The 22,122-nt window shown below is 41.8% G+C and overlaps 1 protein-coding gene and 1 pseudogene across 2 annotated transcripts in view; both read left to right on the top strand.

The window, feature by feature from the left end:
- LOC127975434 (ADAMTS-like protein 4) overlaps positions 1 to 22,122 on the top strand; it is a 164,893-nt gene that overhangs the window by 52,393 nt on the left and 90,378 nt on the right. Inside the window, exons 15-17 of one of the 2 annotated variants that reach the window (XR_008157524.1) lie at positions 449 to 628; positions 705 to 849; positions 918 to 2,030. Coding sequence is in view for 1 of the 2 variants with exons in the window: in XM_052579481.1 (XP_052435441.1) it covers positions 449 to 628; positions 705 to 849; positions 918 to 1,048 (456 nt within the window). In the remaining variant the exon portion in view is untranslated. Of the gene's footprint in view, positions 1 to 448; positions 629 to 704; positions 850 to 917; positions 2,806 to 22,122 lie in introns of those variants that run through there. The other variant, XM_052579481.1, reaches the window with a different exon arrangement.
- LOC127975452 (CUGBP Elav-like family member 3-A) overlaps positions 4,048 to 22,122 on the top strand; it is a 64,420-nt pseudogene continuing 46,345 nt past the window's right edge.

Here is a 22,122-nt window from a genome sequence, read left to right as displayed (position 1 = left end):
AAAACCTAATGAAATGTAATAATAGAATAGAATAGAATAGAATAGAATAGTTAAATGTAGAACCGTGTCAAATTGAACAAAAGACTAATAAAGGAAAGAACAACATAATACTTATAAAAGTCATTGAATTATAAAGAATAATTTACTTAGAACATTCTGAAAACAGAATGCAGCAATGTAAAATAGAACTGAATAATGTTGGGGAAAATGAGTAAAGTTGCATAAACTAAAGAATAGAATAGAATAGAATAGAATAGAATAGAATAGAATAGAATAGAATAGGCAAGTAATCTGTCATGAGTGTGTGTTGTCACTGGTCACTCTTGCCAAGCTTACACTGCAAAGGTGGCAATGAAGCGCTTCTTGAGTGGCATTTATGTGCCATCACACTAAGTTTAAGCAGACACAGAGCAGCCTTGCCTCAGCCTTGCCTCTCTCTACTGAACAGTGTAACGCAGCGTGTGGAAGCGGCACCCAGCGCAGGGACATCATCTGCGTGAGGAAGACAGGAAGTGACTTCACCGTGAGCGCTGCCAGTGAGTGCTCACACCTGGAGAAACCGTCTCCCGTGCAGCCGTGTGAGCTGCAGCCCTGCACACCGCAGTGGTTCACCACCGAGTGGAGCGCGGTGAGGATGGCTTCATCTGTCCTGCAGGATCTGCTCTTCCTCTGCTGTCTCTGACTTCCTCTCTGTGTCTGTCCAGTGCTCTCGGTCCTGCGGTGAAGGGGTGCAGACGCGGGAGGTGCGGTGTCTCACAGCTGACAAACAGCACAACACAGCCTGTGATCTGGACTCAAGACCTGCCCATGAGCGCTCCTGCAACACCATACCCTGCAGTCCCTTCGAAGGTGTGTGTGACAGGGCTTTTACAGTCTTTAGATGATTCAGATTATAATCCCTCTCTCTCTCTCTGTAGATGAGAACTGTAAGGACAGAAGACATAACTGTGTAACGGTGGTCCAGGCTCGACTCTGCGTCTACTCTTACTATAAGAGCGCCTGCTGTGCGTCCTGCACCCAGAGTGCTCAGCGGGCCAAGAGACACTAACCCTGCACAAGCCACAGAGACATCAGGTTCAGAGATTCACCACCAGAGCCAAAACTCAGCCAATCACAGTTCTGTCAGAGGAAACAGCCAATCAGAGGCCATTCAGGTTCAAAAGGAATTCCAATAGAGAATTCCAACTTGAGATCAGGATCCCTTTAAAGTTTGAAAATGTTACCGCATATGGACTCATGGGCTCAAATGATTGACAGTAGCTCTTTCCCCATTGGTGATGAGTGTTTAGTACACTATCCTGTCAAATACTCAACCATTCCAGGTTTATTTGTGTGACTGAAGTATGATAAAACACACAGATAAAGCATCCGTACACACCTAATGTGTGTCCTTCGCTCCTAAGTATGTTGCATTAGCACTAAAAACATAATTTTTTTGTAAGAAAGTAAAAAAGCTAATGATTTTCCAATTAAAATTACATACTTATTGCATAAAACTTCTAAGCAGCGATACATTTTAGGGTTAGGATACATTAGGATACATTTTATCCTCCCCTTTAAAAAAAAAAAAAAACCTGTCTCAGTCCTCTAAATGGCCCTTAAGATATCAGTACTTCAGAAAGGACATACATATTCCAGCATAAGTGCTCAGATTGTCTAAAAATAGCACACTTAGTGCTGACAGTCAGTCCTACAGATCGTATTTGAGTGCAGTGTGAACAGAAACCTGTAAATCTACTATGAATCTAGTTCATCATTAAGCTATAAAGAGAAGATTAGCATCATGATCAGCTCTCTTTATTTGATTCAGTCTTTATTTCTTTTGGTTGGTTTTGTCTGAATGTATATCAGTCCTTTTAGTGTTTCATGTTTTTGTCATTTTTTGTGTGACACGTTTTTTGTTTTTGTTGTTTATTGTTATTTCTGGCTGTTTTTATTGGTTCCCATATTGTAAATTTAAGAAAAAGTTCTCCCAGAAATGTAAATGTGCTCACCTGTCCAATATAAGGAGAAGTTTGTTTCTTCATCAGGTTTGTAGAAATGTAGCATTGCATCAGTGTGTCATCAATGGATGCTCTGCAGTGAATGGGTGCCGTCAGAATGAGAGTCCAAACAGATGATAAAAACATCACAATAATCCACAGCACTCCAGTCCATCAGTTAATGTATTTTCCTTAATTTCAAATATTTTAAGTTTTAAGCATATTTCTCTTCTGGTTCAGATGAGATGGACTTTTTCACTGGAGGAAGCATCATTATGAATCAATGGTTTGAAGTTAAAATGTTATTAGTCTCCAGATGTTAGTTATTGTGGTGTTTTTATCAGTTGTTTGGACTCTCATTCTGACAGTATAGTGATTTCAGCCGAAGTCAGGTACAATGCAAGACCACTGCCTTGGATCAAACTGAGATTAAAATACTCTCTAGTGTTAGAACATGTGAGATTTCCAATTAACATTTTAGTATATAAATACAGTCAGTTGTGTGTGTGTTCGTGTGTGTGTGTGTGTGTTTCATGTCTGAGAGTTTATGTATATTATGTATATTATCACGTACGTTTAGACAGGTAGCAGATAGTCTTTAGATGAATAAAAAGATGCTTTATATATAAAACAGGAAACATAGCTATTTATCTATGATAAAATACATATAATTTATTTTTTTGTCTTATATGGATCAGTTGTTGTCTTTGAAAAATTCAAGATCAACTTGTTGCTATACATATATGTCTCTTTGTTATGGAATAAACAGTGTGTGCAGATCTTACAACAATTATTATTCACAATAAACAAACCTAAAATCAGACTACTGTTTTGTCATCTTTGCAGAAGTTCCAGTGCTGTAACTGATGACTCCATATCATTGACTACGCCTAAATGTTAATATAAACATTGTTTTTATTTCATAAAGGTTAACGATAGTTGCACAGTAAGTCAAATTACTCCAGATGGGATAAAAAAAAAATCTAGCATCATTACAAATGACATTTGAAATGACTTTTTCTTTTTTTTTTTATCACTGTATTTGAAAAATAATAATACAACTTTAATGTTTTTAGCTACACTAACACTATGTAAATTAATGATGGTGTATTTCTATCGTCACCTCTCTGTCACTCGATAGCAATGCTGCAGTCTCTCCAGCAGAGGACAGTGTGCTGGCGCGCGCTCTGCTCGTTCTCCTCAACAATGACTACTGTGACGCTCTGATCATCTGTAGATGAAAGATGTAGATCTTCACCCAAGAACACCGGCCTGTCTGAGATGATGCAGCAGGCCATGTGCCCGTGCTTAATGTGTGACCTCAGAAGAGAAGAGGAGGGAGCTGTAACTTCAGCACCACGGTCAGAGCTCAGGGACTGGCAACCAATAACACCAGCTCATCCAAAACACAAACTAACACTTTACACCTTCATACTGTGCGAGATTAAAGCAAAACGAGAACGTGCTGTTCATTTTTACTCACCCTCAGCCATCCATGATGTAGCTGACTTGTATCTTCAGTAGAACAGAAAGATCTTTAGCTGAAATTGTGGCCATTGTTGATTCATAAAATGCAAGTCAATGACTACCGCCAGTTGATAGTCAAAGAGCACATACAGGCAATGCAAAATTAATACCGTGCCCCTGACTATACTGAGGTATAATGAAGTGAAACTGAGAGCATTTCTCCAAACTGAGAGCATTTCTTTCTGCTGGTGCACTGGTGCGATTAAAACTAAAACATGAAATAAACAAGAAATTAACATGTTATAAAATTAGTAACTGCAATTAATGCAAAACAATAATATTTATTTTTAATTCTCCCACAATGCCACCATCTGCAGAAATTAGTGGTGCTCGTGCCACCTCATGTTTACATTTGATTTATTTGTTTAGTTGTTTTTTGTACTGGACACATAATTTGTTTGCATTTATGAACGTGTTAATGTAATGAGCATTATGCCAAATTAAAAGAATACCGCACATTCGCATGCGCATGGTCAGGAGCCATGCGCATTCATTTATTTATTTATTGTTTGGCTGCATAGGAATTGTTTTTATTGTATTTATTTTTTTTAAGTGACGGTAGCTTTTGCATATTCTGAATAACAAAAGAGCACAGTTTGACAGACGTCGCCGGCCCGTTACGTCACGAGCGCTCGTGAGAGGGAGACCCCGGCGTGAGAAGCGTTAATGGGAAACAAGAGCAAACACATCGTAAGCTGCGCTGAGTGAGATGCGAGGAAGATTGTGATGACAAAGCCACCCCTCTAGGTGAGCTGTCGGTCTTTATCAGTGTGTGTTCCTCTCGTTAACCGTTAACGGAGACGGACAGAGAGCTCCGAAACAAAGGACGCGCTCGTTCATACAATCTGTGTGTGCTTGTTAACATTGATCTGCGTTATTAAAGATCTGCCATCATTCTGGAAATCATAGCCGTCTTTGTTCTGTTGAGCAGATGTCTTATTGTTTTAGTAGCTACTTTAATTTATATAACTGCAGTAAAAAGCAAGAGCTTTTGTTGTATTGTTTCTCATTATTGTTCAGAATTCAGAGCTGTAATGCATTATTGCTTTTTTGTTGTTGTTTGTTTGTTCATTTAATTATTAATGAAATAGTCCGGTTTGTATGCTTCTGTTTCAATACATGAAGAATCATAGTGAAGTACTCAAAGATGCACAGTTTTGTAACCTAACTGGTTTTATTTAAGTCAGATATATGACTCAACATACAGGTCACACCAATGAGATCATTTTAAAGGGTCGGTTTTTGTGGGTACAATAGCCTACATTTACTTACTTTTTACAGTAGACTGTCGACTACCAGTATTGGTAACTATTTACAATCTTAACTGGTTACAGTAATAAACATGACCTACCAGTTTATTAATCTTGGCTAATGTTAATTTAAAACAGATGGCTACATACTGTAAATGAAAAGTATTGTGGTTTAACTTTATTTTAAGGTGTCCTTGTTATGGTGCAATTATACATTTAACTGTATGTACTTACTATATGGTTGATGATAACTAATGCATTAATGTAAACAAAGAAAAACACTTCACAATAAGGTTTTATATCACATAAATGATGCATCAATTGAAGATCCATTCATTGTTTTGATCACACCCTTCCTCCGCAGGCACCATCCACACCTCCATCCTTTCTCTCTCGCTCTCTCTCCACACGTTCATCTCGCCTCTGACTTTCTCCAAACATCGACCCAATGAAGGAGCCCGACGCCATCAAACTCTTCATCGGGCAGATCCCACGCAATCTGGATGAGAAGGAACTCAAGCCCATCTTCTAGCAGTTCGGCAAGATCTACGAGCTGACTGTGATCAAGGACAAGTACACAGGCGTGCACAAAGGTAAGGAGACGCGTGAGTTCACGCTTCAGGAGGGGACAGGGCTGAGCGTGTCTCACATGTGTAGAGTGCTTTTAAATAAACAGTGTGATTTAACCCTTTCTGTACTCTGGGGTTCGTTGCATGCTCATGCTGCACTCCGAATGTTATTTATCCTAGCTCCTGAATCTAGACTTTGCATCATGCATTTCATTTTCTTTTAGTATATTTAGTGCAGTATTATTTTAGTGTATTTAGGGAATGTGTGTATATGAGTGGTGTTTTTGTCATGGGCTGGAAAGGTGTGATGTAGAGGACAGTAGCAGCAGCACAAGCCTGACGGTGCACAGCATGAGTTCTGTGTTACTATGAAAAGGGACAGTATGCTTTATATACCAGGAAAGCTCTCTCACCATCTCTCTGTTGTCGTCTTCATGATCTTCTCTTGCTCTCTGTGCCCTGTGGTTGAGTATTAGGTGTCCACTCTGTGGTGCGACTCTGTTCTGGGTGTTTGCACTGAATGAACCCTGTGTGGGGTTGAATCATGTGGATTTCTAAGTGGTTTTAAGGTCGCTGAGGTGATTAAAGAAGAAAGACCTTAAGGGAATAGTTCTCCCATGCATTAAAACATATGCTACTTACTCTTTAGTGGTGGAGCCAGGATGTTTTCATTGGGGTGGCCTGGGAGCAGTCAACAACCAGTCTGGGGTGACAGAAACAATAAAAATGTGTTTGACTATAATGCACAGGACTGTTTTAGTGCCTAAAACACAACTGAGTACAATTAATTTCTACTTAACTGTAATTTAGATATTTGTGAAATAGATCAAGTGAATTTGTGAATTATTCCTCACCTCCAGGTATTTTAATAAAGGGACTCAAGTATAGCTTTATTGCTCATTCAGCTTCTCAAAACTCCCAAATGCTTGCTCTCCAACATTGCATACTCATGGACGAAACATGCAGATAGTGATAAAAATGTGAAAAAGGTCAGAATTCAACAGTAGACATAAATGCCAGAACATGCAGGCGCTGTCACAGTGTCTGGGTTGTTGTTCCCCGGGGTTTCACTAGATGTCCTCCTTCTCACGGTGTCTGTCCCAGAGCACTTCCTGTTTCCTTATATGGTCACCTTCCTCCTTGTTACGTAATTGATTGTCTCCCCCACCTGTCTCCTGTTTCCCCATTACCCTTCTGTGTATAAATACCCAGTCTGTCTTAGTCTGTGTTACGGAGTCCTTGTTTATATGTTGCCGTTTCATGCCCGTCATCCTGGCCTTGCCTTGCCTTGCCTTGCCTTGCCTTGCCTTGCCTTGCCTTGCCTTGCCTTGCCTTGCCTTGCCTTGCCTTGCCTTGCCTTGCCTTGCCTTCGTGTCTTGTTTGTGTTTATGTTTTGGATTCTCTGGTGTTGACCCTGCCTGGACTGTTTACTCTACTGGATTACCCCTTTAATAAATCATACTTGCTGCAATTGGTTCCTTCTCTTCGTGTTTCCTAACACATACCGTGACAGAAGGACTCCGTCAACATAGGAACCAGCGGTATGTCTGCTCATGCCTCATCCCCAGCCACAGAGCGGGACAGAGGCGGTTTTGATGGAACTCGCCTGGTGGTTTTCCGGGGGACCAGGGGAGGTCGCCGAGGAGGGAGTGGTCGAGAGGAGATTCGGCACCAATCTCAACCATGGCCTCCCTTCGACCCAGGGCTCGTGTGGGATGGATCAGAGCCACCCTCTCACTATGGCGGACGGAGAGGTGAGAGGAAGCGCACGCCCGCCATGGTAACGCCACAACCCAAGATGGCCGCCAGCCCAGTGCCACAGCACCAAGTGGTCGCTAGCCCAGTACAACAACACAAGATGGCCGCCAGCTCCGCGCCACAGCACAAGATGGCCGCTGACTCATTCTTGGATTATTTCGCTACGCTATCAAGGATCCTAGAGGTTCCCAAGACGGTTCACGTCATAGCTGCTGAGCCAGCGCTTCAGCACAAGATGGCCGCCAACCCAGCGCCACAGCACAAGATGACCGCCAGCCCAGCGCCACAGCACAAGATGGCCGCCAGCCCAGCGCCACAGCACAAGATGGCCGCCAGCCCAGCGCCACAGCACAAGATGGCCGCCAGCCCAGCGCCACAGCACAAGATGGCCGCCAGCCCAGCGCCACAGCACAAGATGACCGCCAGCCCAGCGCCACAGCACAAGATGGCCGCCAGCCCAGCGCCACAGCACAAGTTGGCCGACTCAAAGCCTGAGTCTCCAGATAAGGTGCACGATGCTGTCCCGGAGGCAGAGGCGGTGCACGATGCTGTCCCAGAGGCAGAGGCGGTGCTCAATGCTGTTCCGGAGGCCGAGGCGGTGCCCGTAGCTGTTCCGGAGGCCGAGGCGGTGTCCGTTCCTGTTCTGGAGGCCGAGGCGGTGCCCGAGGCTGTTCCCAATGCAGTTACCGAGGCGGTGCCCGAGGCTGTTCCGAAGGTCGAGGCGGTGCCCGACGCTGTTCCAAAGGCCGAGGTGGCACCCGATGCAGAGGCGGTGCCCGAGGCGGTTCCAGAGGCCGAGGCGGTGCCCGATCCAGTTCTGGAGGCCGACGCGGTGCCCGAGACTGTTCCCAATGCAGTTACCGAGGCAGTGCCCATTGCTGGTCCAGAGGCTGAGGCGGTGCTCGAGGCCGATCCCGAGGCCGTTACCGAGGTGGTGCCCGACGCTGTTCCAGAGGCCGAGGTGGTGCCCGAGGTCGAGGCAGCGCCCATTGCTGTTCCAGAGGCCGAGGCGGTGCCCGAGGCCGTTCCCGAGGCAGTTGCCGAGGCGGTGCTCGAGGCTGTTCCGGAGGTCGAGGCGGTGCCCGACGCTGTTCCAGAGGCCGAGGTGGCACCCGATGCCGAGGCGGTGCCCAAGGCTGTTCCGGAGGTCGAGGCGGTGCCCGAGGCTGTTCCAGAGGCCGAGGCGGCGCCCGATCCAGTTCTGGAGGCTAAGGCGGTGCCTGATGCCGAGGCTGTTCCGGAGGTCGAGGCGGTGCCCGACGCTGTTCCAGAGGCCGAGGTGGCATCCGATGCTGAGGCAGTGCCCGAGGCTGTTCCGGAGGTCGAGGCGGTGCCCGAGGCTGTTCCAGAGGCCGAGGCGGCGCCCGATCCAGCTCTGGAGGCTGAGGCGGTGCCTGATGCCAAGGTGGTGCCCGAGGCTGTTCCAGAGACAGGGCCAGTCACCGAGGACCCTCCAGAGCCAGGGCCAGTCACCAATTACCCTCCAGAGCCAAGTCAAGTCACTGGGTGGTCTGCTGCTCCGTTCCGGGGGACTCCGGTCTCAACCACGGGGACGTGGTGGCCGTCCGCTCCGCCCTGGAGGCCTTTGACTTTGAACACAAGGCTGTGGTGGTCCTCCGCTCCGCCCTGGAGGACTCTGACATTGACCACAAGGCTGTGGTGGTCTTCCGCACCGCCCTGGAGGCCTTTGACTTTGACCACAAGGCTGTGGTGGTCTTCCGCTCCGCCCTGGAGGCCTTTGACTTTGACCACAAGGCTGTGGTGGTCTTCCGCTCCGCCCTGGTGGGGGCCTCAACAGGTCCTTCAGGGATTTCTGTGTGTTGTTTTGGTTTCTGTTAGGTTTCTGTCTGTTCCCCTCAGTTTGTCTGGCCCTCCGTCCCTCCCCCTGTACCTCCTCCGGTCCTCCTCCCTCCTGGTCTCCCTGTTTTATGTTTTCATTTCTGGTGTTTGTCCCCCATGTGTTCCTTGTCCGACCCACCGTCCCTCCCCCTGAGCCTCCACCTGTCCGCCTCCCTCCTGGTCTTTGTGTTTTGTCTTGGAGCGTCTGGGAGCCGCTCCGTAGAGGGGGGGTACTGTCACAGTGTCTGGGTTGTTGTTCCCCGGGGTTTCACTAGATGTCCTCCTTCTCACGGTGTCTGTCCCAGAGCACTTCCTGTTTCCTTATATGGTCACCTTCCTCCTTGTTACGTAATTGATTGTCTCCCCCACCTGTCTCCTGTTTCCCCATTACCCTTCTGTGTATAAATACCCAGTCTGTCTTAGTCTGTGTTACGGAGTCCTTGTTTATATGTTGCCGTTTCATGCCCGTCATCCTGGCCTTGCCTTGCCTTGCCTTGCCTTGCCTTGCCTTGCCTTGCCTTGCCTTGCCTTGCCTTGCGTTCGTGTCTTGTTTGTGTTTATGTTTTGGATTCTCTGGTGTTGACCCTGCCTGGACTGTTTACTCTACTGGATTACCCCTTTAATAAATCATACTTGCTGCAATTGGTTCCTTCTCTTCGTGTTTCCTAACACATACCGTGACAGGCGCATCTCAATAAATAGGAATGTCGTGGAAAAGTTCATTAATTTCAGTAATTCAACTCAAATTGTGAAACTCGTGTATTAAATAAATTAAATGCCCTCAGACTGAAGTAGTGTAAGTATTTGGTTCCTTTAACTGTGATGATTTTGGCTCCACCAATTCAACAATCTCAATCTCAACAAATTAGAATATAATGACATGCCAATCAGCTAATCACCTCAAAACACCTGCAAAGGTTTCCTGAGTGCATTGAATTTATTTAATACACGAGTTTCACAGTTTGAGTTGAATTACTGAAATAAATTAACTTTTCCACGACATTCTAATTTATTGAGATGCACCTGTAAAATGAGTTATTTTATGCATTTAAATGGTTTCATTTTCTCATATTTTTTAGTATAAGTGCACTGGTCTCACATTTATTTGTGCATTAAATAAAAAAATAAAAAATACATGTCTGCTTGTGCCTTATATTGTGATCTTGAATTGCATATATTTTATATTTTAGTACAGGCATTTGAGACGTTCTTGTGTGCTGTGTATACATGCACAGTATGAATCTTTAATCACCTTTTTGGTCATTTTAATGACTGAGACAAAAACTGCAGTTTTGAGTGGGGTGGCCAAAGGCTCTGCCCCTGTCACTCTCAGATTCATATGAATTTATTTCCTTTGTGGAACAAACACAAAAGGTGAATTTTTGATGAAAATTATGTGTTTGAAGAAAATAGTCTACATCTTTTCTGATTAAGGTCAGGAAGTGGTCCTCATCATGTCTCATGCACTATAGTCCTCTGAAGTCATATGATGAGTAAGTAGTTACTCACTAAAATCTTTGCGGCAGCTTTTAAATCACGTGCGATGGCATCTTAATGCATGTTTTTTTCCTTCTGGAGCATCAGTTGAGCATTTGATTTATCTGTAATATTTGCATATGAATCCCTCAATTGTCCTCAGTGTGAAGAGATGCATTGCAAAATGATACAGTCATTGTTGGAAAAGGTTCAAATACACCGAAATTCTGGAAAACCAAAGAAGAGAGAGAGAGAGAGAGAGAGAGAGAGAGTTCAGGGTGAGCTATCCCAGAAGCCTCAATGGGAAAATGTAATGAGTGTGAAATAACATTTTTGTCCTTCATCGTGTGTAATCATGTTGCATATATTCTGTATGAAGTACGGAAAAAAACTACTTGAAATTTAATTTAATTTAAAATGTAGGTCATTGCTTAATGAATGAATATAATTAATAATATCTTAATATGATTGATGATCATTTTGCATGAATTAAAAATGTCTATTTACATAAATAAAAAATATGAAAAATGCAAACATAAACTGTGAATGAATACTAATAGTGTGTCTTTCTGTCTTAGGATGTGCCTTTCTGACGTATTGTGCACGAGAGTCAGCCGTTAAAGCACAAAGTGCTCTTCATGAACAGAAAACCCTGCCAGGGGTGAGTCTTTTCTGTGTGTGTGTGCGTGTGTGTGTGTGTGTGTGTGTGTGTGTGTGTGTGTGTGTGTGTGTGTGCGTGCATGCGTGTATGTGTGTGTGTGTGTGTGTGTGTGTGTGTGTGTGTGTGTGTGTGTGTGTGGAGGGCATGACAGCGGTCTCATAACATTTTATCCCCTTTCATGTCCTGCCATCTATCTCTGTGTGTGTGTGTCCTGTAAACACATCCAGACCGCGCTCAGCTCAGAGAGCGTGTGTCCATCTGGATTACTCCACTGGAGTGGCGAGCTGTATGTATCCGCAGACATTATTTGGAGTATTCCCTTTTCAAGCTGCAGGCTCTCAGAAATGTGGCACTAAGATGTAAAGGCGGTGCAGAGCAGAGCCAAGAGCGGCTGTCTGTCACAGACTGGGTCTGAGAGTGATCATGGGGTGCAAATGCAGTAATGAATCCTATTAACAGCGTGACACCAGGCTGACCTTTAGCTGAAGATCACTCCGACTATCTTCTCTCTATCCCTCCACTCTGCCTCCTGCTTCTCTGACACTCTTGAGAGTTGTATCCTTTCTTGTTTTTTTTTCTCCTAATATGTTGTCTTTGTCTCTCATTTGATGTTTTTTTTTTTTTGTCCTTTTCCTTTTGTTATTCCATATTTTTGTCTTCATTTCTGTCCTGTTTTTTGCTGAAAAGTGATATTGGTCTGATATTTTATCAGATGAAACACAGGCGATCCCTGGTTGAGGGACACAGGTGGCCCTTTCTGTGCATCACTGAAGCACAAACAATGGTTTAATTTCAGGAAAGACAACAAGACAGTGGGCAATAACTAAGGGCAGCCAAAGACAGACATTATACTGCTCACAGCTTTTCCTTTCATTCCCTTCTTTCTTCTGAGGAAGCATCATGTTAGTGATGAGTGTGTTTGTGTTTATGTGTGTGTTGTGGCCTTGCTGTCCTCTGGGAAGTGCTATTATGAGCAGTTCACTCTCTAATGCTTCTGTGTGTGTGTGTGTGTGTGTGTGTGTGTGTGTGTGTGTGTTTATGTTTTTATGTTTACAATCTAGCCTGTTCATTTATTGTAGTTCGAAAAACTGAGTGCATAGACACAATCATGGTAGAGAGGGAGAAAAGGAACATGCAGTGCAGAAATATATATATATATATATATATATATATATATATATATATATATATATATATATATATATATATATATATATATATATATATATATATATGTAATGGGATGGAGGTAGCATTAGTAGTATTAGTAGTGGCTCCATATTAGGCATGCTTGGGACTACAAATGTGTTGGACTACAGATCCCATGAGTCCAAGTACTATAAAGGGGGAAATCAAAGCTTCTGGCCTTTCTCTTTGTGGGACCATGTGCTGAGTAGCAGAAGCTGTGTGGTATGTTTCAATGCTTGGTGATAATGAAACTAGTCGTTATTAAAGTAAATTGTGGAAGTAAGGGTTGTGACTCATGGTTATGGTTAGTGCGGTCCATTTTAACGGGTGTTTGTTTGTTTGTTTTATAGTATGCTTAAAGGATATATACTGGTGGATGCCTCAGAAATTGAGTAGATTCATTCATTAACACAGGTACTGATTTTGATTGAATATTGGAGTACGTGAAGTTAGCTTTTTTTGTGTTAAGTGTTTTTAATTCTGTTTTTAATTCTAATATTTTAAAGGGGCAATCATGAATTGTATTTTTGTTTTGCAGATGATGCATGATTGCCGTTTACTTTTATCTAAAATATTGGTGGGTTAATGTTGGGTTGTAAGATATGACTTTTAAAAGTTACAGTATGATGAAGTGATTTGAATTTATTGTGGGACTTTTTTGTTTTGTTTATTTGTTTTTGTTTTGTTTTAGTTTTGGTTTTTTTCAACTGCTTGCACACAAAATGATTACTTGTCACACAATTTCTAAAACCTGACACTCAAACACCAGAACCACACACTAAATCTGCAAAACCATACACAATTTTTTGGCCTTTTACTCCGTTTTCAATTTCGTTAAACACTTTTTGCAAAACACAACACACAATTTTCTATGCAACACACAAAAATCTGACAGGAAGTTTCTTGATTTCCTTTTATAAACACAACCAGTCAAAACGCCACACTAATTCATCAGTGCCTCACACTAACTCCTCACATGTGCAAACACTTGTTGCTTTACTTAACAAAAACCAATCATAACTTTAGTAGTGGCCTATAAATAGGCCAAAGGTCAAGTAATAGCTTTTGGACAATGGAAGCAAACAATGCAGACAGAGTAAGAGGAGTTGGAGGGAAAGCCAGAGAACGAGTTCGACTATGAGGAGTTGGAAGGGAGCAAGGGGAGGAAGAGGACTAGTCAGAAATGGAGGACAAGGAACAAGAAGATTCAATTAAATTAAAGTTACTCTAGCTGCTGCATTTTGGACTACCTGTAGCTTGTTTATTAAAGAAGCAGGACAACCACCTAGAAGTGCATTACAATAATCCAGTCTAGAGGTCATGAATGCATGAACTAGCTTTTCTGCATCAGAAACCGATAACATGTTTCGTAGCTTGGCAATGTTTCTAAGGTGGAAGAATGCAGTTTTTGTAACATTGGAAATATGATTTTCAAAAGACAAATTGCTGTCTAATATAACACCCAGATTTCTGACTGTAGAGGAAGTAACAGTACATCAATCTAGTTGCAGATTGTGATCTGCAAGATTCTGTGTAGTGTTTTTTGGTCCAATAATTATCTCTGTCTTATCTGAATTTAATTGGAGAAAATTATTTGTCATCCAATCTTTTACATTTTTAACACACTCTGTTAGCTTAGATAATTGGGAAGTTTCATCTGGTCTCGTTGAGATGTATAGCTGAGTATCATCAGCATAACAGTGGAAGCTAATTCCGTATTTTCTAATAATATTACCAAGGGGCAACATGTATATTGAAAATAGAAGGGGACCTAGGACGGATCCTTGTGGCACTCCATATTTTACTGATGATAAATGAGATGACTCCCCATTTAAGTAAACAAAATGTTAGCGATCGGACAGGTAGGATCTAAACCATCTTAGAGCCTGCCCTTGAATACCTGTATAGTTTTGTAATCGATCTATGAGTATGTCATGATCTATGGTGTCGAACGCAGCACTAAGATCAAGTAAGACTAGAAATGAGATGCAGCCTTGATCTGACGCAAGGAGCAGGTCATTTGTAATTTTAACAAGTTCAGTTTCTGTGCTATGGTGGGGCCTAAAACCTGACTGAAATTCTTCATACAGATCATTTTTATGCAGGAAGGTGCTCAATTGAGCAGACACAACTTTTTCTAAAATTTTAGACACAAATGGAAGATTTGAAATAGGCCTATAATTTGCCAGTACACTAGGATCTAGTTTTGGTTTCTTAATAAGAGGCTTGATAACCGCCAGCTTGAATGGTTTTGGGATGTGACCTAAAGATAACGATGAGTTAATGATATTGAGAAGCGGTTCTTCGGCTACAGGTAACCGCTCTTTCAGTAATTTAGTGGGTACAGGATCTAATAAACATGTTGTTGGTTTAGATACAGTGATAAGTTTATTTAGCTCTTCCTGTCCTATGGTTGTAAAGCACTGCAGTTTATCTTTGGGTGCGATGGATGAAACTGAAGTGTTAGATGTTGTAGAATCTACATTCGCTATTGTATTTCTAATGTTATCTATTTTATCAGTGAAGAAATTCATAAAGTCATTACTATTTAACGTTGGTGGAATATTTGAATCAGGTGGCGTCTGGTAATTTGATATCAAATTGAATATTTGATATCATTGTTAATACCTTGTCACCTCCTGGCACTTCTCTACTTTTATGCTGCTTTCTCCCAGAGGGTCTAAAAATAAAGTCGTCTTCTGTGCTGGCATGATCACCTTTAAGGATTTTAAAATACATAGAAACATGGTTATGCACACACTAGTGTAGCATTTTGGTTTAGTTTGCTTAAAAAGAACAAATCAAGTTGCATCCTATACCATAACTGTCCAGTGATAGTGGCCGTTTATGATTCCTATTACATAGTGGTACACTGACAGGTCAATCTGAAAATACAAAGCTGAATTCAAAGCTTTTGCAGCTTTATATTAATTCAACAGCTTTGTTGAATGGCCTTTCCAGATGCTGGCCATTTCATAGCTGTCAATATAAAAGGCGCGCTACGCTGACCGACTATTACATTTCTTGACCTCTAGGTGCATGAATGCATTGTTGTGTTTATTTTGCATAACGACAAAGTAAAAAATAAAAAATGTTTGGTTGTGTACCTCACTCTTGAGCTCCTCACCAGGAGAAGTTTTATGTCGGAAAAAAATGTTTTGTAGGGCCCTATTTTGGAAAGCAGCACATACATCATCTTTCCTCCCCATGCATCTTTAATGCCTGTATTTAAAGACATATTAATTGTAATTTCACCTTTCAAAGAACTTTCCCAAAGTTTAATCACAAACACAATGTATGTAACTCACACTGATCTATGCTTGGACTGAATTCTCGCGGGGTTCCATAAATTGGCTCCGCTGCTTCTATTTTTGCTGTTAAAAGGTGGATGATAACACAGTGATTAATTATTTAATTCTAGGTGACAATACAATAATTTGAAATGTGTCTTGCCTTCCATATGCTAACTAAATAAATACATTTACTGAGTTAAGCTAGTACAGTTCAATAACAAATAAATAATAAAAAAACAACTTGAACACAATATGGGGGAAAACGTGTGTGCATCTATATTTTACTGTTTGTACGTGGAGGTGTGGTCAGAGACCGCAGACGATGTTCAAGCCTCTTCATTTCGACTTTGCTCTCATTAATAAGCCGCACAACATGATGTTGTACTTCCTCGTATCGCCTGCTGACCTGCCTTCTCATTGTCTCTAAAAAGTGATGGAGAATGTGAATTAGGAAAGGGGTTTCTGTGCAAGAAGCCCTAGTTGTAACTTATTCCTTTTGGTTATCCCTCAGCAATACAGCAACTGTGTAAACATATAAATGCACAGAATAAAAAATAAAAGCAAAATAAAATAACAATTCCTAATTTATCCCTGATACACAGCCCGCAAGCTACGACTTACCTAACCTAAACTTAATCGTTCATTCATTTATTCATTCAATCAATCATTTGATGACATACTTTAAAGACATTTGATAGAGTGGGACCAAATTTTGCATGGCAGAATCATTTCAACTAAATCAAGTCTTACCTTCATCCATTGTTCCAAAGTTCATTTCTGTCAAATCAAGCATGAAAAAATGACAAATAAGCACCATTCAAAAAGTGCAAATGATAAAGATCAATGGGTGTTTATAATAATATAAAGGCGTTTACAACGGAAGACAAAAGTTTGTTATTGAAATATGTTTGTGATATTTTGACTGTGGTGTTTCATTTTGAAAGAGATGTGAGGCGTTTTGCATCTTGTGTGTGCAATTCTTGAATTTGTGTGTTAAGTTTTGGAAAAAAAAGAGGAAAACTTTGGAAAATGTGTGTAAGCAGTTGAAAAAAACTGTAATCAACCAAAGACAAAGGGGTTCCCATTCTTGTATGTATGGTTGACTCTCTTAAGGTGATTGGGCACAATTTGTAGTGGTTTGAGTTAAGTGCGTGTTGGTTTTCTATTACACTTGTAGTGTTATTGGTTTTGTGCTTTGATTTGAGTGTACTCTTTAATAGTGGAATTGCCATTGTATGGGATTGGGGAACCCTATGGTCTGTGGTGGGTTAAACCTTTTTGTTATTTTCGTTTCTTTGCCACTTCTTATTACCATTCGTGTTTAATCAATTTGTTTGTGCTTTCAAGGAAACACTGTGGTTGTTGCCCTTTTACACCTTCCCCATTACTTGTAAGCCCTTGGGAGGGTTACAAATGGCGTAGTCGGCAGGGTTTGTTTGATGTTGGGCAGCACTACAGTGTGTTACTTTGGACCTTGTTATTTTTTTTATTGTTATTATTATTATTATTATTATTATTTTTCACTGATACCCACCATTTTGTGTAGGTATTTAAAAGGTATTTGTATAAGTAAACGGCAATCGTGCAAGAAGAAAACACTAACTATGGAACAGGAGCTGACAGAGTTGAGGGAACCTATACGTAGTCCACAGGCTGCAAATGAACAATTAATGCAACAACGTTCTGCATCCAGCCGTGACTCTCTTAACCAGCCTGTATCCAGCATTAATGCTCCTCCTCCTGTGCCTTTCACTAGAGTGATGTATGTTCCTCGGGAGCGGAAGTGTCGACGGTTCTGTGGGAACTTGGACTCTACTTCGAGCATAGAGGACTGGATTGAGGAGGCTGAAGCCTGCGTTGGGGATGACAGTTGGACTGTGCGAGAAAGGGTAGCATTCCTTTTAGATCATTTAGGAGGGGAAGCCAGAATGGAGATTAAACTCCGAGCAGCAGCTGAACGTCAAACTCCCAAACTCATATTTAAGGTCTTAAGAAGTATGTATGGAGCGAAACAAACATTTGTGCAGTTGCAGAAAGGGTTTTATGATCGAACAAAGAGAGGGTGAATCCCTGATTGAATTCTCTCATGCACTTATATCTTTGATGGATTCTATTCTTGTAAATAGTCCAGATGGTGTCCCGAATGCTGACCAAGTTCTCCGTGATCAGTTTGTGGAGCAGGTTAAAGATGTAGCACTTAAACGTGAACTTAAATGTTTTGTAAGACAAACTCCACACTGTACCTTAGTTGATGTTCGAAGTGAGACTATCAGATGGAATGAAGGCAAAGGAGAGGCTATTCCCCCTGCTGCTCAGTTATGGTGTAATGCTGCTCAGGGTAGAGTAACTGTATCACCTAGGCCTAATGAATCTACTGAATTAAGAGAAATTAAGGAGTTGTTAAAGCACCAACAACCTCAAATTGATGAGATTACGAAGCGTCTTGATGATCTTAAACCCTCAAGTAATGAACCCTCTGTCCCTTTGACAAGGCCAAATGGTCCTCGAAGGTGTTTACGTTGTAATAAATTGGGTCATATTGCCCGATATTGTCGACAACAATGGCCTGTTGATTCTGGCTCTAGGTCAGCTGGGGGAACAACGAGGGGAAAACCAGTGGAGGAGATAGATGAATGTGCCTCTCCTGTGGTTACTAGTCAAGAAACTGAAATAGGCATTGAAGGTTTAAAGACCTCAAGAATTGTCTGTCCTACAGTGGTGCAGCGTCTTATCGGCAAATGTCCCACAGTGACGATTCAAATGGGGGGTGTTCCTGTTTTATGTTTGCTGGATACTGGCTCAATGGTGACCACTATAACAGAGACTTTTTTTTTACCAATGTTTTCGACAACTAGCACCAGATGCTCTAAAAGAAATGTGGCTGGCTTCAGCTGAGAGCTGCGAATGGTTTGAACATCCCTTATGTGGGATATTTTGAAACTGATGTTAATGTGTTGGGACAAATTCTACCGAAACAGGGTGTATTGGTTGTGAAAGACCCTGAAAACATTGATGTGTCTAAAAAGAAAGAACTGGTCCCTGGTCTGTTGGGGCTGAACATTATAGGGCAGTGTTATAACAATTTGTTTGAAGAACATGGTTCAGCCTTATTTTCAGTCCTACAGGTTAGACGAGCAGAAACTGGTTGGAAGGATGCATTGTTGCAGTGCCAGAGAACCAGTGATCCCTTTGGTCCTGGTTATATTGGCCAGGTACGAGTGCAAGATAAGCATCCAGTGCAGATTCCTGCCGGAACAATGAGGTTAGTTTCAGCTTACTGCCCTAAAACTTTTCCAAATGTAGCCACTTTATTTGAACCCCTTGGTGGTGATGGGAGCGGTGGATTTCCTGCAGGAATTTTGATTATCTCTGCATTGTTACAATCCTCCCAAACTAAAATTTGTGTATCTGTGGTTAATGTCAGCACAGAAACTGTATATTTACCTGCAAAAGCAAAGTTGGGTATGATTAATGTTGAGATGGTTAATCAATCTGGGGTGCGTTTCCCAAAAGCATCGCTAGCCAACTATGGTTGCAAGTTCCGTTGTTACCAACATAGTTCAACGATTCGGTGTTTCCTGAAACCATAGTTCAAATGAACATTCGCAAATTGCAAGGCAAACTTGTGTCATTAGAATGACAGCTCTCCACCTGTGGTTAGAAGCACAGTTCGTCGTTAATTTGCTGTGTAGACGTCATTGATTGCACAGCACCTGGGCTGTGTTCTATTCAGAGTTATCGACCCTATGACCTATTCCTTTAGAAGATTTCACAATCCACTTTGAGTGATTTAAAAGACTTAAAGTTGTGGTTTAAGTTTATTACATAATTTGCCTTTTTTATTATTACAAATTCAGTTTGAAACTATAAAGCAGCGTGGCCCTCGCGATTATTCTCCCTTCGAAGTGCCCTCTGAAAGCATTAATTTTGCCGATTAGAACGCAGCCATTGTTTCGTTTTTGGGAAGAAACTGTGAGTGTGTCAAGTGAGTTATCTTTGTTTAATTTTAATTTAAAAACATTCCAAAGTACATATGTCTCATATAACAATATTGGTAAAACAGTGTGTTAGAGGTTTTCACTTATATAAAATGTTAACACTCAAATTACTGTAGGCCTATTTTTATAGTAAATTAATTTTTAATTTTAAATGAATGTACCTAAATAAAGTAACAAAAAAATGTATAAATAAGTGAGTGATTTTGTTGTTTTTACAGAATTAGAATATAGAATACTCTCTACAAATGTGTTTGTGTGTGAATACATAGAGAGCGAGAGAGATGGTATACACTGTTTGCAAAAGATTTTTTTTATGTTTTTAAGTGTTCATTTAATACATATAGGCAAAGAAGCCAAATATTTAACAGATATTATGTCAGCTTAAACAAATGGTTTAAACTGCAGTGGTGGCTGGATGCTGCACAGGTGACAGGACGTATGGGCGAAGAGGACATGTCTCCAGCAGCCAGCTATCACCAAAGCCATGCAACCTCTTCATCCACCTGCAAACTGCAGAAGTGGCCCACACAAAAGAGTAATGTATGCTTCCATCACCCACCCATTAGGCCATCACCCACCACCTCCTAATAATGCAGTGTAGCTAACAACTGAATTAAAAGTATTGTTTTTTTCTTATTTTCTTTTTCTTACGCGGCTCTCAACCCTCCAGCAGTGGACGTGTCCTCACCAATCAGAGAGGTGGCCAAGGAGTTGGGCGAAATCAAGACTGCCCTGACTGAAATAAACTGCACGATGAGGGAATTCTTGAATAAATACTATTTTCCACACCTTTTGTTGTTCTTTACAAGCGACGCATCACTTCCAAACGCTGGCGCACAGCAGCAGCATTTGGCTCAAATGCGTGTGGATGGGGTTCAGGGTCGGGGCCAACACATCAATCGGCGCCAGGGGGTAGAGGCACGTTTTTAAGCTGTGCCACATTGTGTAGCACAGCACATGCCAGCATGATTTGGCACACCTTTTCAGGCGTGTACAATAACCTCCCTCCAGTGCAGTCGAGGCAGCGCCATCTGCCCTTAAACAGGCCGATGGTGCGTTCCACTATAGCGCGAGCTCGGCTGTGGCACATGTTGTAGTGCCTTTCCTCTGCACTATGTGGATTGAGGAAAGGTGTAAGCAGCCACTGTTTGAGGGGATATCCACTGTCCCCTGCAAGGATAGTGAAAGGGTTAAGACATTGAAGTACATTAAAATGTGAATGTCTATAATCAAACGTACCTAGAAGCCAGCCATCACGTATAGCACCAGCCTCGAGTCTGCGTCCAACACTGCTGTGTCTTAAAATAAATGACTCATGGGTTGACCCAGGCCACCAAGCTACTACATTAGTGAGCAACATTTCTGCATCACAAATAATTTGGACATTGATTGAATGAAAATGCTTTCTATTAATGAAAGTATTTTCATTAACGTTCGGTGCCCTTATGGCAACATGAGTGCAGTCAATAGCACCGATGACATTTGGGAAACCATACATAGCTGCAAATTGAGCTTTCTTGTTTGCCTGTTCACCCGCCGTGTATGGAAACTTTATGGAATCATGGGACGAAGCTATTATGCCTTTTAACACGTCTGGCATTACCCGGCTAAGGGTCGGCTGAGATATTCCTGACCTGTCAGCCAATTCCCTCAGTCGCCAGGAATCCTAGTGTTGTTAGGACTTGAAGTGGGACTGGCACGGCGTGGTTCCTCCGAGTGCTCCTCTGTAAGGCCGGGCCCAAAAGCCCACAGAGGTCCAACAGAACGGCTCGAGGAAGTCGGAACCGGCTCATAAGCCACTCGTCCTCGTTTGCCAGCAAGTCTTCTTGCTGTCTAAAGATGCGTTCACTCCGAATTCTTCCATTTGCCACATCTTCTAAGAGTGCAAGATCAGCCATTGTGCGTCATTATGCGTTGTGATGGGGCATTTTATTTCCATCCATTTAATTGCATCTGACAAGCTACAGATGTCTGTAATAATCGACGTGGAAATGGGAAATTGTTCAGCGCAAATGTAATTTCTTGTTGCTTTCTGAATGGTTGAGACATACGCCATACATTGTTTAATCAAAAATAAAACAAATTAAAGGCATATGCATGAATATCATAATTCCGTAGCTTATGAAGAAATGTTTTACTATGAAAACAACTTTCCCCAGTGGACAATTAATACATCTATCTATCTATCTATCTATCTATCTATATCTCCTTAATTATCTATCTATCTGTCTATCTAATTGCAACTATATCTGCTCCGCCAGACGGACACATTGACGAGAATATCAGTTTTGTACATTATTTCGTTCTGTTAACTATATTATTTATGAGGATGAATTGCACAACATGCCAATATTGCAGAACATATTTCACTTTTCTTTTTGCAAATATGTGTTCATTTGAATTTCTGTTGTAATTTTTGTTTGGTTTTTTTTTTTTTTTTTTCACTGCTGATCGATCAAATGGGTGTTCGTGTAGGCTGTTAATTGTAAGACTTGCTTTGTGAAGTCTTCATGTTATTTATGAGAGGCAGTATTGTCATTTTCACTTTCACGTGTTTCTTCCATCTGCCGACGGTGTCGCC

Source organism: Carassius gibelio, chromosome B16, assembly GCF_023724105.1.
Source record: "Carassius gibelio isolate Cgi1373 ecotype wild population from Czech Republic chromosome B16, carGib1.2-hapl.c, whole genome shotgun sequence".
NCBI lineage: Eukaryota > Metazoa > Chordata > Actinopteri > Cypriniformes > Cyprinidae > Carassius > Carassius gibelio.
The sequence above is the reverse complement of the archived record's forward strand: the minus strand, read 5'-3'. Positions and strand labels throughout refer to the sequence as shown.